At 49.5% G+C, this 15,319-nt stretch overlaps 1 protein-coding gene across 3 annotated transcripts in view; it reads left to right on the forward strand.

Moving 5' to 3' along the window:
* The window catches only part of MEGF11 (multiple EGF like domains 11), a 363,230-nt gene that overhangs the window by 299,431 nt on the left and 48,480 nt on the right, over window positions 1–15,319 (forward strand). For all 3 annotated transcript variants that reach the window (XM_061182006.1, XM_061182004.1, XM_061182005.1), the window contains exon 10: window positions 5,258–5,432. In XM_061182006.1, the coding sequence (XP_061037989.1) occupies window positions 5,258–5,432 (175 nt within the window). The remainder of the gene's footprint in view (window positions 1–5,257; window positions 5,433–15,319) is intronic.

Here is a 15,319-nt window from a genome sequence, read left to right on the forward strand (position 1 = left end):
CAGGAACTTGAGTCTGGAGCACCTACCCACACTGAGGACCTCCTACCATATTTCTTCAAATACAAAACAACACCAGTAGTGAGGCACTGCTTTATTTTATGTACTACTAAAACTGAGCCATGACATACCATTGACTGCATAGCACATCCATCAGAGATCTGAAAATGTGGGGCAAAGTGCATCTTAGATTCAATGAAATATATGCGGCTGCCTGCTGGGTCCCAACATGTACTCAAGTAACTGTGACCCAGGGCTCTGTACAGAAAGCACCATAGGAAACCGCTTCACTGGTCAGGGAAGGCTTCCTGGAGGAGGTGGCTTCTGGGCTGGGTCTGGAGGGCAGGGTGAGAGCTCCAAGACTCTAAACACAGGGGTCCCACATGGCCTGTCGGGGGACTGGGCAGCTGCCTCAGGCTGTTCCACGGGTGAGGGGCAGCACCAGGAACCCCTACCCCTGCGGGGAAGCCCAGGGAGGACCATGTCAGGGACAGGAAGCTAGGCTGCCACTGAGGTCCAGTGCAGGGAGAGTCCCTGCCACGGAGATCCAACCAACCCCCAAATTAAAGAGCTATTGTTTTCTTTCCATACCCAAGCAGCCGTGCCCTGCATAATTTATCCCTCTTCTGAAGGAGTCCTCGATGCATTATTAATCTGGAAGGACTCCCTCTTCTCCATCGCTAATCTCAGCCCATTCAATATTGATGATTATTTGCTTTACTGTCTTTAATATGTGTCACATTTCAGGGGTTGGGAGGCAGTAGTGCTTCTTAAGCGTGGGGACCCCGAGAGCGCCTGGCAGCCAACCCCCCAGGCCGGGTTCCTCCATGTCTGCTTGACTATCTCCTTGCAGGGAGCTGTGTCACAGCCCGAGCTTGTGGGTCTCTGCAGCCTCAGCCTTGCACGGAGCCTGGCACAGAGCAGACCTTCAGGAAAAAGAATCGCTGAATTCATCTTAAATCGCCCATTCCTCTAGGGTGGCTCTGCTCCTGAGCTGATGTCACCCTATTTTTAAAAAATATTTCACCCCTTTCCCTTGGCACACGGCCCCAGTGACTGAGCCCCCGACGCTCACTGAATTTTTATGTAGTCTAACTCAGGATTTCTCAGCTTCGCCACTGCTGATATTTTAGGCTGGATAATTCTTTGTTGTGGACAGCCATCCTGTGCATTGCAGGATGTTTAGCAGTATCCCTGGCCTCTGCCCACTAGATGCCAGTAGCAATACCCCAGCCCCAAGTTCTAACAACCAAAACGTTTCCTGGGTGGGGTGGGGGGAGGCAGAATTGGCCGAGGTTGAGAGCCTCTGGTCTCACTGCACGTCTCTCATGCTGCACTTGGCTTTGCTCTCAGGGACACAGAGAACAGCTCTCTTCCTCTATGTGGACACAGGTCACTCCTCTCTTCCCGTGAGCCTTTGTCCCATTCTAGAGCCTTCTCTCGGGATCCAAGAAAAGCAGAGGGATGACTCTAGGACTCCTAATCCCAAGGCAGTTAAGCTGCAGGTTCTGGGTAGGTCTGAGACCCCTCAGTCCTGGCCTTAGAACTACCTCTGCCTGAGTCAGTGTCCTGATACGTGTACTTCTCCTCTGTCTTAGTTTCCCAATCTGTCTATCACCTTTTGTCAGCCCAGTGGGGGGTAAAAGTTTTCTTGTGGTCTTTGAAAGTGAAGCTTCCACCCAGCTCCCTGAGAGACACAGTGTGGGATCCCCAGAAGCCTTGCCTCCTTTCCCCGCTGGCTTCTGCAAGAGCTTGCAGCAGAGCCCCTCCAAGACAGCTTGCCAGGAAGGCCTTGAGCATCTTTCCTAGAGAAACAAAGTCTTCCCAACCCCCAACCATAGAAAACCCTCCTCAGCTAGCCCCAGCCTCTCCCGGCTCTGTGCGCCTCTGGAGAGGCTGCTTCAAAGAGGTTGAACCCGCGTGCCCTGGGAAGGAAGAAGTGGCTGGTGAAATTCCCCACACTTCCTGCCCTTTATAAATGCTTTGTAGCACACACAAAGCAGCCTCCTTCCTTCATAAAGGAATAACCTTGAGAAAGTGAACACCTGTGCGTCAGACCTTGTCCATGTCCCCTCCACAATTGGATTGTCATAGACGAATTCCACAAGCCATGATTGTGGATTACCTTTGAAAGATTTGACTTAGCCACCAGATGCAGCATTGATAGAAATCTCAGAGCAGCCAGGAAAAACTGGCAGAAAATTCCACCCTGAAAAGATTCCTGTATTGTTCAGCTTTCGGCTCCTATTAACTTGTGATTAATCTATGTCTGGGGGAAATGGAGAAAGGTGAGGGAAAAAAAAAAAAAGCAGAGCAAGGCGGACCAGCCTAACCAGCAGTCACTTGCCTGCCATGTGACCCAAGGGAATGGCTCTGCCACCAACGGGGCAGGGAGCAGGGGACTCAGAGTCACTCATAATTTCTCAATCCAGGGGTGAGTACAAAAACCGTTTTGTTGGAATTTGTTCATTCTTCATCCATTTCTGTTTCACTTTTTTTTCATATTTTAGATCATGACTTTATACACAATTTGCTTATTTCACTTACCCTTATGTCATATCATTAAATAGACTGGAAAACATTTGCATACTTCTCTAACATGCCTTCATATGAATTGTCATAATTCATTTAACCAGTACCCTGGTGTCAGAGGCAGCATGAGGCAGTGACCAGAACATGGCCAGACAGACCTGGGTTTGAATCCCAGCTGCCACTGAGTTAGTGGTGTGACCTTGGGCAAGTCATATAACCTCCAAGTACCATCTGAAAAATAGAGGCTCTAATGCCTAACTCACAGGCTTACTTGAAGATTAGAAATATAGGTGTAAAGTGCCTGGTGCTTTAATAGCCTGGTCACATATTATTTATTATTATTTAAATTGTCCCCATTTTTCCACTGTTATAAATAATGCTTTGGGGAACATCTCCATGCATAAATCTTTCTCTACAACTGTGACTATTTCCTTAGGATAGATTCTTAGAAATGGAATTACAAGACCAAAGGGTCTGAATATTTTTAGGACTCCTGATATATAACCCCACATTGTTTTCCAGAAAACTTTACCAGCATTGAGCATTGTCCCTTTAAAAAAAAAAAAACCAAAAAAACTTTACCATTTTGATAGAGAAAAAGTGATATCCATTTGTTGTTTTGACTTGATGATTAATGAGACTGAACATTTTCCAAAATGATTATTAGCTACTTGCGCTTACTATTCAGGAACTGTCTGCTCCTGTCCATCCCTCATTTTCCATGAGAAAATCAGGGCTCCCAGAAATTGGCTGGGCTTCACACAATTAGTTTGTCCGTTAATTCATTTGCCAAATATGTATTAGTATCTTCATGGTGCCAGGGACCCTGCTGATCATTAGGGTACAATACAGAAGTGAAATAGACAAAGGACTCTCCACCATGGAGCTGCCACCTGGTGGAGAGACAGGTGATAAGTCAACAGACAGAAAATAATTACTCGTAGTAAAAGTACTGTTCATTCCCAAATATTTAATTGGGCAGTGAATATGAGCCAGGCACTGGGGATCCACCAATGACCCAGGGAGACAAAGCCCATATCCTCGTGGAACTTAGCAGAACCAAGATTTGTATGTAGGCTCCTCCTGCCAGCCCAGAGCATGCGCCATTTGACCATATCCCTTGAGTTGGACTCCAGGGCAAGGAAGCAGATGACACAGGGAATCCAAGAGGCTTGTCTCTGACATCCAGCGTCTTCTCTGGAGTGTTAGTCTGGGTTCTCCCAGAAGCAGATGCCGAGAGCAAGAGATTTACTAGGGACACAGCTATGAGGGAAAATGGGGAAGGGGCTGGGGAGGCTAGGGGAGCGTGAGACTGCAATGCAGGTCTGACCTGTGTGAAGGAAAGAGGGAAGGAAGGAAGGTTGATTGGAAAGTTTTAGACTGAAGTTCTAAGAAAGTTTGGCAAGATGGGGAGTCTTTAAGCCAAACTTGTCCATCAGAGGAGTCCCAGATTTCCCAGGAATGTGTCGACCTTAATATCCCTGCTGTGCTCTAGCTGAGAGCAGCCCAGGGGAAGTGTGACCTCTGAGAAAATGTAGTGATGGATTTCAGACACAGTAGCTAGGGCCATCAGTCAATTACACTCCCCACAGAAGCTCTGAGAAGAAAATGGTCACCATACCCGGCGTCATGGATGCATATTGGCTGTTGGATCAGACCTCTGCCAGCCAGAGTTTGCCTGACTCTCTAGAGGTCATACCAGACAGCCCCTGCCTCCAGCCAAATGGTTCTTTCGCTGGGCTAGCCAGAGAGGGGATGGAGACGATCTTGCTTGCTCTTAAAGAGCCCTAGCAATGCATGGATGGAGGGTATCCTCTCCAATACAGGCATTGCCATAGAGGAGAGGCCACATCTGCCCCAAGGCTCCATTTTAACTCAGCAAATGTTCATTGAGTACCTACAATATGCAGAGTAACTGGGTCTCACTGCAGCCCTCTTGTGCCTGCCCACACACTGGGCATCTGCCTTGGGTGCAGAGTGGGTGAAGCGCTGGACCTCACAGTCCATAAGGGAAGAGGCTGCCTCCTGCTTTGGTCTCTGTGTATTTGTATTATAAAGAGCACTTGTTTGGGAGTCAGGAGACCTGTGTCTAATCCTGATTTTGCCACTTCCTTGCTATGTAACTTTAGGTAAATTATATAACAACTATGAGCCTCAGTTTCTTGGGGCTAATAAGAAACATATAATAAGACCATGTAATCTTGGCATCATCTGGAAAACAAATAATACATTAAGAAATTTAACCTCAGAATTTCCCTGGTAGTCCAGTTGTTAAGAATCTGCCTTCCAATGCGGGGGATGGGGGCTCGATCCCTGGTTGGGGAACTAAGATCCCACATGCCATGGGGCAACTGAGCACGCGTGCCACAACTAGAGAGCCCACGTGCCACAACTACAGAGCCCACGTGCCACAACTACAGAGCCCACATGCTCTGGAGCCCACACACCACAACTAGAGAGAAGGCCGCGCTGCAATGAAAGATCCCACGTGCCATAACAGAAGATCCCACGTGCCGCAACTAAGACCCAACTAAGCCAAAAATAAATAAATAAATAAACAACTCACAACTGGGGGAAAATACTTGCCAAAAAAAAAAAGAAAGAAATTTTACTTCAGAGGCCCTTCGACCCTGCAGCCCTGGGCAGACCAGACTTGGGGTGGGCGGGGGGTGGAATATGGCCGCATTCCTGACCAGACTGTCCTCTCATCCTTCTCTCATCTGCTCAGCTGCCACCCAGTAACTGGAGCTTGCACCTGCCAGCCGGGGTGGTCTGGCCACCACTGCAATGAATCCTGCCCTGCTGGCTACTATGGCGATGGCTGCCAGCTGCCTTGCACCTGTCAGAACAGCGCCAACTGCCACAGCGTCACTGGGAGCTGCACTTGTGCCCCAGGCTTCATGGTAAGATGGGAGGGGACTCTCATGGCCTCTCCGCCCACCCCTGCCCCTACACAGGAAAGGAGGGGCCAGCTCCTCCCACTTCCAGGTGGAATCAGGGAGTGTGGCCCTGTGCCCATGGATGCAGAATGAGGGTGTCTCCATGTGCCACTCAGAGATAGAGTCCATGACCAGAGAGCTGCCAAGGCTGTTCTTAAAGGCCAATTCTACTGGGGTTTGTAACTGTAAAAGTAATGGAAGGAAGGTGTCTTTCCGTTGTCCCCTCACCCTGAAACACCAGTTGTCTTCTTTGGTGTTTGGACAAAGAAGACAACTGGTTTGGATATTGCGTCCATATCCTATGCACACAATATTTTGCCATCATAATAACCACAGACCACATAATAAGCACAGAGTTTTGTATTTTGCTTTCTTTTTTCCCATATTTGCTGCTTGGGCTTCTTAATTATCATCTTAAATGGCTGCATGACACTGCAGGAGCTGATGGACCCCCCTGCTGACTCAGCCATTCCCTTACTGCTGAATACTGATTTGTTTCCAATGTTCACAACAAATGTTGCAATGAGCATCTTCCTACAAACAACTTTTCCCCTCCTATTGAATTATTTCCTTAGGGTGACTTCCCAGGGTCAGTGGGCATAATGTATTTATGGCTCTTGATGGATGTGGCCATATTACTTTCCTCAAGGGTTATAGAAATCTACACCGCCACCAGCCATGTATGAATGTACCTATTTCAAAACAACTCTGCTAACATTCTTTTCTTTTTTTAATTTTTGCTAATTATATAGGTAGAAAATGACTCCTCAATATTGCTCTAATTTGCATTTCTCTGATTACTAGGGAGAGTAAACCTTTCCCCCATGTGTATGTTTACTATTTGTATTTCCTCATGAATTATGCTGGTCTTTATGAGGTTTGATTCCAGGGAACTTGACATTGGAAGTGGAATCCTGTTCAATGGAGGGGCATGCCCAGTGGGTCTGAGGACCCAAACATTCAGGGGACCCCCATGGCCAGATTTTTATTATTATTTTTTTTTAATGCTATTCTTGTCTGCTTACATTCTTTTTATGTATGTATGTATGTATGGCTGTGTTGGGTCTTCGTTTCTGTGCGAGGGCTTTCTCTAGTTGTGGCAAGCGGGGGCCACTCTTCATCGCGGTGCGCGGGCCTCTCACTATCGCGGCCTCTCGTTGCCGAGCACAGGCTCCAGACGCGCAGGCTCAGCAATTGTGGCTCACGGGCCGAGTTGCTCCGCGGCGTGTGGGATCTTCCCAGACCAGGGCTCAAACCCGCGTCCCCTGCATTGGCAGGCAGATTCTCAACCACTGCGCCACCAGGGAAGCCCCAGATTTTTTATGGTGCTATAAGAAGTGGTTTGTGTAGTACAAGGAGTGGCCTTTGCAACCAGCCCAGGGTCACATCCTGGCTCTCCTACTCACCAACTGTGTGACCTTGGGCCAGTGAGTTAACCTTTCTCAGGATCAGTTTCCTCACCTGTGGAATGGAACACCTGCCTTGCAAAGTTGCTGTCAGGTGTAGAAATGGGCTATACTGTATGGAGTACCTTGCCTCAGTGCTTCTCAGACTTTAGTGAACTCAGAAACCGCCAGCAGACCTTGGTAAAGTACAGGTTCTGATCCGGTAGATCTGAGGAGGTGCCTATGGTTCTGCATTTCTTTTTTTTTCTTCTTCAAATATTTATTTTTCATTTATTTGTTTATTTATTTATTTTGGCTGTTCCGGGTCTTAGTTGCAGCACGCGGGCTCTTCGTTGCAGCATGCGGACTTCTTAGTTGTGGCATGCGAACTCTGTGACATGCGAACTCTTAGTTGCGGCATGCATGTGGGATCTAGTTCCCCGACCAGAGATTGAACCTGGGCCCCCTGCATTGGGAGCGCGGAGTCTTACCCACTGGACCACTGGGGAAGTCCCGGTTCTGCGCTTCTAACAAGCTCCCAGGTGATGCCAACGCTACTGGTCAGTGGCCTCACTTTGAGTAGGAAGGGGATGGTGCTCAACTTGGGCTGCCCATTGGAATCACCTGGGGAGCTCTGCAAACACTGATGCCCGGGCCCCCTCCTGGAGATGCTGATATATTTGGTCTGGGTGTGGTCTGGTTGTGGCCAGTGTGCTGCCAAGGTGGCGATCCACTGGAAGGAAGCCCTTGTCATGATGTAAGAGTACAGGTTTGCCTGGTGACAATGTCTTTTGTGGGCAGGTTGCCCCTGGTCTATACAACAAAACTCTGTTCAGCTCCTTCTTCCCCCTCCCCAACGCAGATAAAACTGGGTGAAGATGACTCCAGTGGCATCTTCAAAAGAGAAAAAGATCTGTCCCTCCTGCAAGTTTCCTCTCTAATTTACCTTTATTGGTGTGAGCTTGGTCCATAACTTCCATAGAAAAATGGAGTGCCCGAGGTTTGGGGTTTGGGTAGGAGCGAATGGTTGTTTGGGATTAAAAGTCTCACCTAGTCAAATGATCAGGTGACTGAAGCCAAAATGAAGTGACCATGCAAGACTTCTCGGGGGACATCCAGACCCCAGTCCTAGCTTGGCTACCAGGGTAGTTCTGACTTTGGGCAAGTGGCTTCCACTCTCAGGGTCCTAGTTCCCTCATCTGTAAATGGCGAGTGTGCAGGGGGAGATGAACTGACTGATTTCTAAGATGGTCTACTATGCAGACTCCACGGACCAAGTCAGGAAACACACCCTTCTGGAGGAAATGAGAGAAAGTAGGAGCAAGTGTGTGTGTGTGTGTGTGTGTGTGTGTGTGTGTGTGTGTATTGGCCAGGGGAAGGGGGGCTCATTGAGCTTGTTATAGTCTGATTGTATACATTGTCCATGGGCCTCCCTGTTCCCCCTTCTTCACCCCCGGCTGCCTGCCTAGTCACTGCTCCTCAAAAGAAGGGGAAATCCAGGCCCTGGGTGGGTGAAGGTTGTGGGTGGTCCTAGAGAGGCTAGTGTCTGTGGGCCCACTGCCCCCAGGCTATGGCTCCAAGAATCTGGAGGCCAGGCCTCTGCCTCTCTTCCTCCCATCTGAGATGCAAATGACTTCCTGCTCTTGAACTTTGGGGGACTTGGCACTTGTAGGAATCATCTTGATGTGGAGTCCCACCTGCCTGGGGCTCAGGGCTAAATAAGACAGATTGTGAGCCAAGCGGCCCTGGTGAGACCCTGTGAATTCCCATTCATCTCCTCCTGCCAAGCCTCATTTTACCTGGAAAGGTTCTTCTGGGGCGCTGTCGGGTGTTGAGCAGGAGCTGCTTGAGGTGATTACAGAATAGTCAGTTGCTCTCATCCAGCGTGGCTCATTCCCGCACACACCAGGTTCCAAGGGGGAAACCAAACTATTGCCCTCACCCCAGCTTCTGAATGAATGCAACTTCCTGCAGTTAGCCAGCTCTGGTCAGGGTGGGAGATCAGAGCAGTTAGAAAGCAGACTTGGCTGAGACCCTCCCCAAAATGTCCTGCAGTCAGTGATAATTAGCATTGCCTTTATTTGTTAGTTGGTTTGTGAATTTATGCACCTGCCTTTTTCCTTGAAAGAGTTTTAGGATGGGCAATTAATTTGAGACTAATTAAAAGAACCCTTTTCTGAGAGTTTGGAGACCTTGAGCCTCAGCTCAGTAACCTTGGACGTGTCGCTTTACCTTGCTGGGCCTCAGTGTCCTCATCTGTAAGGTGAGAGTCACATCAGTCCTGTCTGCTATTGGATGTGAGTAGCCAACATGGTATTGGATGTGAGGCCATATCCTCAGCTGTCCTCTCCCATCAGAGCTCTTCCTGCCAAGGGCTCTTTAGGGAGGATGTTGGGATACATTTGTGAAAACAGAGTCTCTCAGAGTCTGAGGGCTGAGAATGGCCTCAGGCTCAACATAACCATGAAGAGTACTGAACTACCCCTGGGAGCCTAGTGGCATGCCTGATCCAGCCAGGTGGTCCCCACCCCCTGAGGCCATAAGAATATGGGGCAGAAGCAAGCCCACCTGACACTCAGGGTGTGCTAACCCTCACACTCTTTCTCCTTCCTTCCCAGGACACTGGATATTTTCTCTGCCAAGAACTTGGGGAGCTGCTGGGGGTATGGAAAGGCTAATCAGATGCCCATCCAGCCTTCTAAGAGCTTGTGCCCAATAATAGTCATATTCACATTAGCAGCAAACACTTACTGAGTCCTTGCCGCATGCTTCATGTCTGTTCCTCACAGGAGCCCTACAGGGGTGCGCTTTCACATGCCTCAGCTTGAGGATGGGGAGCTGAAGTTCAAACAGGATAAGTGACTTGCCCGTGATCTCAAAGCCAGTAGTGGTGGGAGCCACCACAGCTCTCATCTATTAGATGATAGACTTTGACTGATGGGTCCCTATGGAACCACACAAATCTGGGTTCAGATCATGGCCTTCCAATCCCCACTGTCCCTACTGAAAAGTCACTTATCCTGCCTAAGTCTGAATTTCCTCATCTGTTAAGAGGAGACTTAGCCATGAGAGTGAGAAACTTCAAATGGAAAGTTCACAGCTCAGGGCCTGGAACACGAGATGCCCAGTAAAATGGCAGTAATTGCTGGTGAAATGGGACAGTGTGGGAGAACATTGCTTCCCTCAAGCCCAGCACTCCCTTCCAAGGAGAGTGTCAGGATGAGTTATGCCCAGGGATTCCCGATGCAATAAAGCCATAAACGTGCACAGCTGCTGTTCCAGGCAGGTCCACCCAAGCACCTGTGGATCGCCCTCAGTGGTCAGTGTCAGGATGCGCTGTGGGGTGGACATACCTGTCAGTGTTTGGGGAAATGAACATAGGGATGGAAGTGGGAAGAGAGTCTGGGCATTTTACATGTTAGCTTGGCAGCAGCAATGGAATCACTTCGGGTATGCAATGCTGGACTACATTGGGGCTGCTGAGTGTGAGAAAAGAGCCCTGGGCTGAAAGGCAAGAAACCAAGTTCCTAGCTCTGGGTCTTCTAACTTTTGGGGCTTCCATTTCTCACCTATAAGATGGGAATGAAATTCTCTTTCCAACAGAAACAATGGTGTGGGAGCCAATCATTAAAATGGGAGTACTTAAAATTGGGCGTGGCATTGGTTCAGCACCTTGGACAGTTCCCACGAGCTTCTGCTCTAAGGTTGCTCTTGCCCTGTTAGAACCCAGGTTCCTTACCCAGCCCAAGCACCAGGGTGAACAGGGGTAGGGGAAGACAGAGTGAGGGTCACATGACAGGGGTCTCAAGCTGGCAGAGTCCTGGGAGTGTCCAAGTGAGGGATGATTCAGGAAGTGAGGGATGATTCAGGAAGTGAGGGGAGAGGATTGTGGTTGAGGGGACTAAGTGGAGCTATCCATCCACTTGGAAGTTGGGGTCCCATCACCCCTCTCCATGGCTTCTCATTACCCACCAAATAAAGCTCAAACCCCAGTCCTTTGTAACCTGCCCTTAAAACTAGTTAGTCCGCCCTAACCTCATCCCCTGCTACCTGCCACAAACCTGTGCTGTGGCCACACATATCCACTTTTCCACAAACACAGCATCTGCTTTGGGCCTCTGCCTGTGCTGTTTCTCAAGCTTTTCCCTCTTCCTAGAATGCCCTCCCCACTGTCTTCATCTCAGTCTATGAAAATCCTTGTCAGCCTTTCAGGCTAAAATCAAAGGCTGCCTCTGCCATGAAGTGTTCCCTGAATATTCCTCACTTTAGAATTAACCCTTTCATCTCCTGTGTTCCCACAGCACAGGGCTCAGAGTCTGTCTCCCTCCAACCCCGCACCTCCTACTTCCTTCCCCCACCACATGGCTACCATGTGAATATCTTGCTCAGGACACTTTGAAATGAATGAAAGTCTTGGGAAGAGCAATGAATGCCCTTAGCAGAAGTTTCCAGAACTGACCTTTATAGGAAGGAAATTCATGGCATTTCCGAAGGGCCTTGCCAGCAGGGCGGGAGCTTAAATCTACCCACTGGCTTCTCTGCACTTCAGATAAACAGGCAGCTGCCGTGGGACTGGAGCAGCTGTCCCCCAGCATCATCTCCAGGTTCTCTGGGCAAATGGTATGAGTTTCTACCTTACGCAACTCTATATAGTGGTGTTAGCCAGAGACTCTAGAGCCAGATTCCCTGCCTTCATGTACCAACTTTGCTGCATATTAGTTGTGTGACCTCGGGCAAGATATAACCTTCCTGTGCCTCTGTTTTCTCATACATGAAAGGGTAATAATAATAAAGTCCAATGAATTATTGGGCTGATTAAATTAATTCATACATATAAAATAACTAGAATACCTGGTATATTAGTAATCGTTCAACAAGTGTTAGCTGTTATTATCATTATTGTTGGGATGCTGCCACTGCTATTGTTGTTGTTGTTATTTACCCAAGGGGTCCCCCATGTGAAGAGGCTGACTGGTCCAGGCCTGAGTCCCCTGTTTGGGGGTACAGGTGGAAACAGGGGCTTGGGGAAGAGAGCAGAGTTAGTTGAAACTTCTTCCTGGCTGGGAGCTGCAGGGTTCCCAAAAGAGCAGCCACAGAATGAAGAACAGACTTTCTCATCACAGGGGGGAGAAGGCCAGTTTCTCAGCCCCTCCACATTCCTCTGCTGACCAGCTTTCCTTAATTAAGGCCTCACCTACGTGGCCAGCCGATGAAGCCGCTTCCACTGCTCTAAAACTAATTGTTGCCACTTTGGCACCTGGAGTGAACAGCCTGTGAGGTCACTGCCAGAGCTACAAAGACTTGATTTCCCAGACCTCCTCCCCGCATTGAGCCCGTGTGGCCGGGAGATAGGGGGCCCTCTGGTCATTCCTCAGCACAGATGCTCCCTTTCAACTCCAGCTATAAGGGGGACGGGGAATGTGGGAGGCGGGCGAGTGGGGCCTGGTGTCCCCTCCCGTGGGATTCAGGGCCTGTATTTCTCCCCGGATGACAGAATTTCTATTACCTTAAAGGGCTCATCTATTTATGCTGCAATTTTTTGCAGCCCTGTCTGACGTTATTGAACCTTGCATACTGGTGAGGGAAACGGGCACTCCATCACCCAAATGAACAAACTAGTTTACCCATTTTTCTCCCCTCTCTCCCTGCTGTCGGTAGGTCACAGGCAAACCTCAGCTGCTCAGGCCAGTGAAGGCGGGAGGGGGATGAGAGTTACAAAATCCATAGCAGTGGAGCAGTGACTGAATTTTCCTCCAAGGTTTCCTATGTCCTTTAAAGACGTCCCCCTCCCCCAGCACAAACACACACCCCCACCAGCTGGGTAAAGCGCATTTCTGCCTCTTGTGTGGCTCTTGAGCTGAAACTAGGGAGAGAGGGCAGCTGCAGGGCCAGAAGAGAATGGGGACTGAAAATTAGAGCCAAGTGATGTATATAATGTGTGCGCATTTCCTGTGCTAATTGTTTCGTTCTTTGTCAGACTGTTAGCCCCATGCCTAGAAAACCAGCTTCTCATCCCCTGACCACCCCACCGTTGACTAGCTTCCTAATTATTATAGTAAAAGATTTTCCTGGATGCTGTGCTGGGGATGAGGAATTCACTGTCTAGCTGCCATGCCCGTGTGAGCAGAGGAGCACAGGTAGTGCAAAATAGCAGAAATGATCCAAAAATATAAACACATACACACACATACACAGTCCAGTACTCGAATCCCAGCTCCGTCATCATCTACTGAATGGCCTCGGCCCAGTTACTTATGCTTCTCAAGCCTTAGTTTTTCATCTATAAAACGGGAAATAATGGCACTACATCCTAATGTTATTCTTTGGATTGAATTAGATAAAATATGCACAGTGCTTAGGAAAAAGCCTGGCATGTACTGAATGTTCAATAAATGATTGTCAAGGTCCCTTGTGTTTACTGGAGGTAAAGGTCATGGACTTTGGGGTCAGACAGGCCTGGATTGGAATCCCAAGTCTTCCGCTCTGTAGCTGTGTGACCTTAGGCAACGTACTCAGCCTCTTTGAGCGTTAGTTTCCCATCTGTTAAATGGGTTAATAATGCCTGCCCTTCCTGGTCTGTGTGAGCACAAAATGGGAATTACCCTTTACAGTGGCAGAGTTGGAAGAACGCTCAGTGCTTCCCTGGTGCACCCTCTCATTTTGCAAGGGAGGCAACCAAGGTCCAGACAGGGAAAGTGACTTAGGTCACACAGCAAATCGTTGGCAGAACTGGGACGTGAAGCGAGTGACATAGCTCCCAGTCAGATGCTTTTTCCACCTTCACCTCCATCTCATGAGTTCGCTGTCCCCACAGCAGACACCTACTGATTTTTCCCAGGGCAGAGAGGGATAGGGGTGTCACCAGAGTGTTAAATCATGTTGGCAATTAATCCACAGAGCAAAATAGGGAAAATTGGTTTTATGTCACAAGGGCTGAGTCCAGCCTTCCCCCTCTGGGACTCCATGGTTTGTAGCTTTATTAGGGAAAATTGCTGACTCTTCTGTTCTAAAAAATAAACGGTCCCCCTGTCACACCACCCTCTCCCGGCCATGCTCCTCACGTCTTTATCACTGCCTTCATTACTGGGGTCCGGAGCTGGGGCTTGGGTCTCAGGCCTGGTCCCTGCAGCTCTCTCCATACAGCAGAAGAAGCTCTCAGGGCAGGTCTGAGGCGTCCATGCTTTAAACACTCCCAGTTTTCCTTTTGTCCAAGTCTCTGGCGATGATGGGGTTTCTTCCCTTTCCAACTCCCAGTCCTGGCCACCCGACAGACTCTACAGCATGGGGCGGGGCCACGAGTCAGAGGAGCTTCCCTGAAAGGTCTGGAGGAAGTGGATGGCCGAGTGAGGGTGACAGTGGCCCATGTTTGGAGCACTGAGGAACCGTGGCGGGCCCTAGGCCAGGCTCTCTGTTTTTCGTACGTTATTTTACTTAATCCTTGCAGCAACCCTGTAAGTAGGGGCTGTGAGGATCCCCACTTTGCAGATGAGGAAACTGAGGCTCAGAGAGCTGAAGTAATTTTCCCTAGTTGGTCCTTGGTCACCAGGAGCTGAGCCTATAGCTGTTTGAATCCAGAGCCTACACTTTGAGCCACAAACAAAAGTTGTCTGGAGAGGAGAGGGCTGTGGATCTGTGGTAAATAGCCAGTTTTGACACTCGCTCAGGCCTTTTCCCAGGAGAGGGGACAACCCTAGCTACCTTATTTCTCAGTTGGAACCTAGTGACTTCCCGCCCTTTGTCTTCAAGGGGAGGTGGCTGGGACCCTCAGTCTCCCTCCCTTACTGTGGGGCAGCACTTTACAGTTTACCCAGCTAGCTGTCTCACACCTAAGCTTGTTAAGTCCTCACAGCTCTCCTGTGAGGAAAGCAGGGCGAGTATCGTTAGCTGTATCTCACAGATGAGGAAACTGCAGTTCAGAGCAGTTATAAGACCTGACCTATCAGGACCTCGAACTGGGCCTAGAACCCAGGGCTTATGACTCCAAGGCCAAGCTCGCCTCAGGACAGCTGTGCGGGGTAGTCAGTGCTGAGCAGAGGCCAGCCGGGAGTCAGACCTGGGCTCCAACCCTGGCTCGGCCGCCTACTCACTGTTTGACTTTACCCACGTCCCTTCACCTCTGTGCCTAACTTCATCTTCCGCAAAATGGGGCACAAACCCTGCTCCCTGTATCCTCGGTCTGGGATGAAGCTGAGATGAGACACGTTGCTGGGAAGGCTAGAAGCAGTGCCAGGTGTGTGCACCCAGAGGCGTGAGGGAGAGCAGTGGGGTCCAGGCCGCAGACTAACTCCCCCGCCAAGGCTGTGGGTCTGGAGCAAAGGAAGAGCCCACTCCCCACCTGCTACCCCTGCCCTGAAGCTCCAAAGCCCCACCTAGCCTGGCCCCTCCCCCGCCATCTTCCCGCTTAGTCCTTAGCACCAGTAATTCCATCTGCAGGAGTAATTACGGACCCCAGGAGGGGAAGGGACT

The sequence above is a fragment of the Eubalaena glacialis genome, chromosome 2, assembly GCF_028564815.1.
Source record: "Eubalaena glacialis isolate mEubGla1 chromosome 2, mEubGla1.1.hap2.+ XY, whole genome shotgun sequence".
NCBI classification, from domain to species: domain Eukaryota; kingdom Metazoa; phylum Chordata; class Mammalia; order Artiodactyla; family Balaenidae; genus Eubalaena; species Eubalaena glacialis.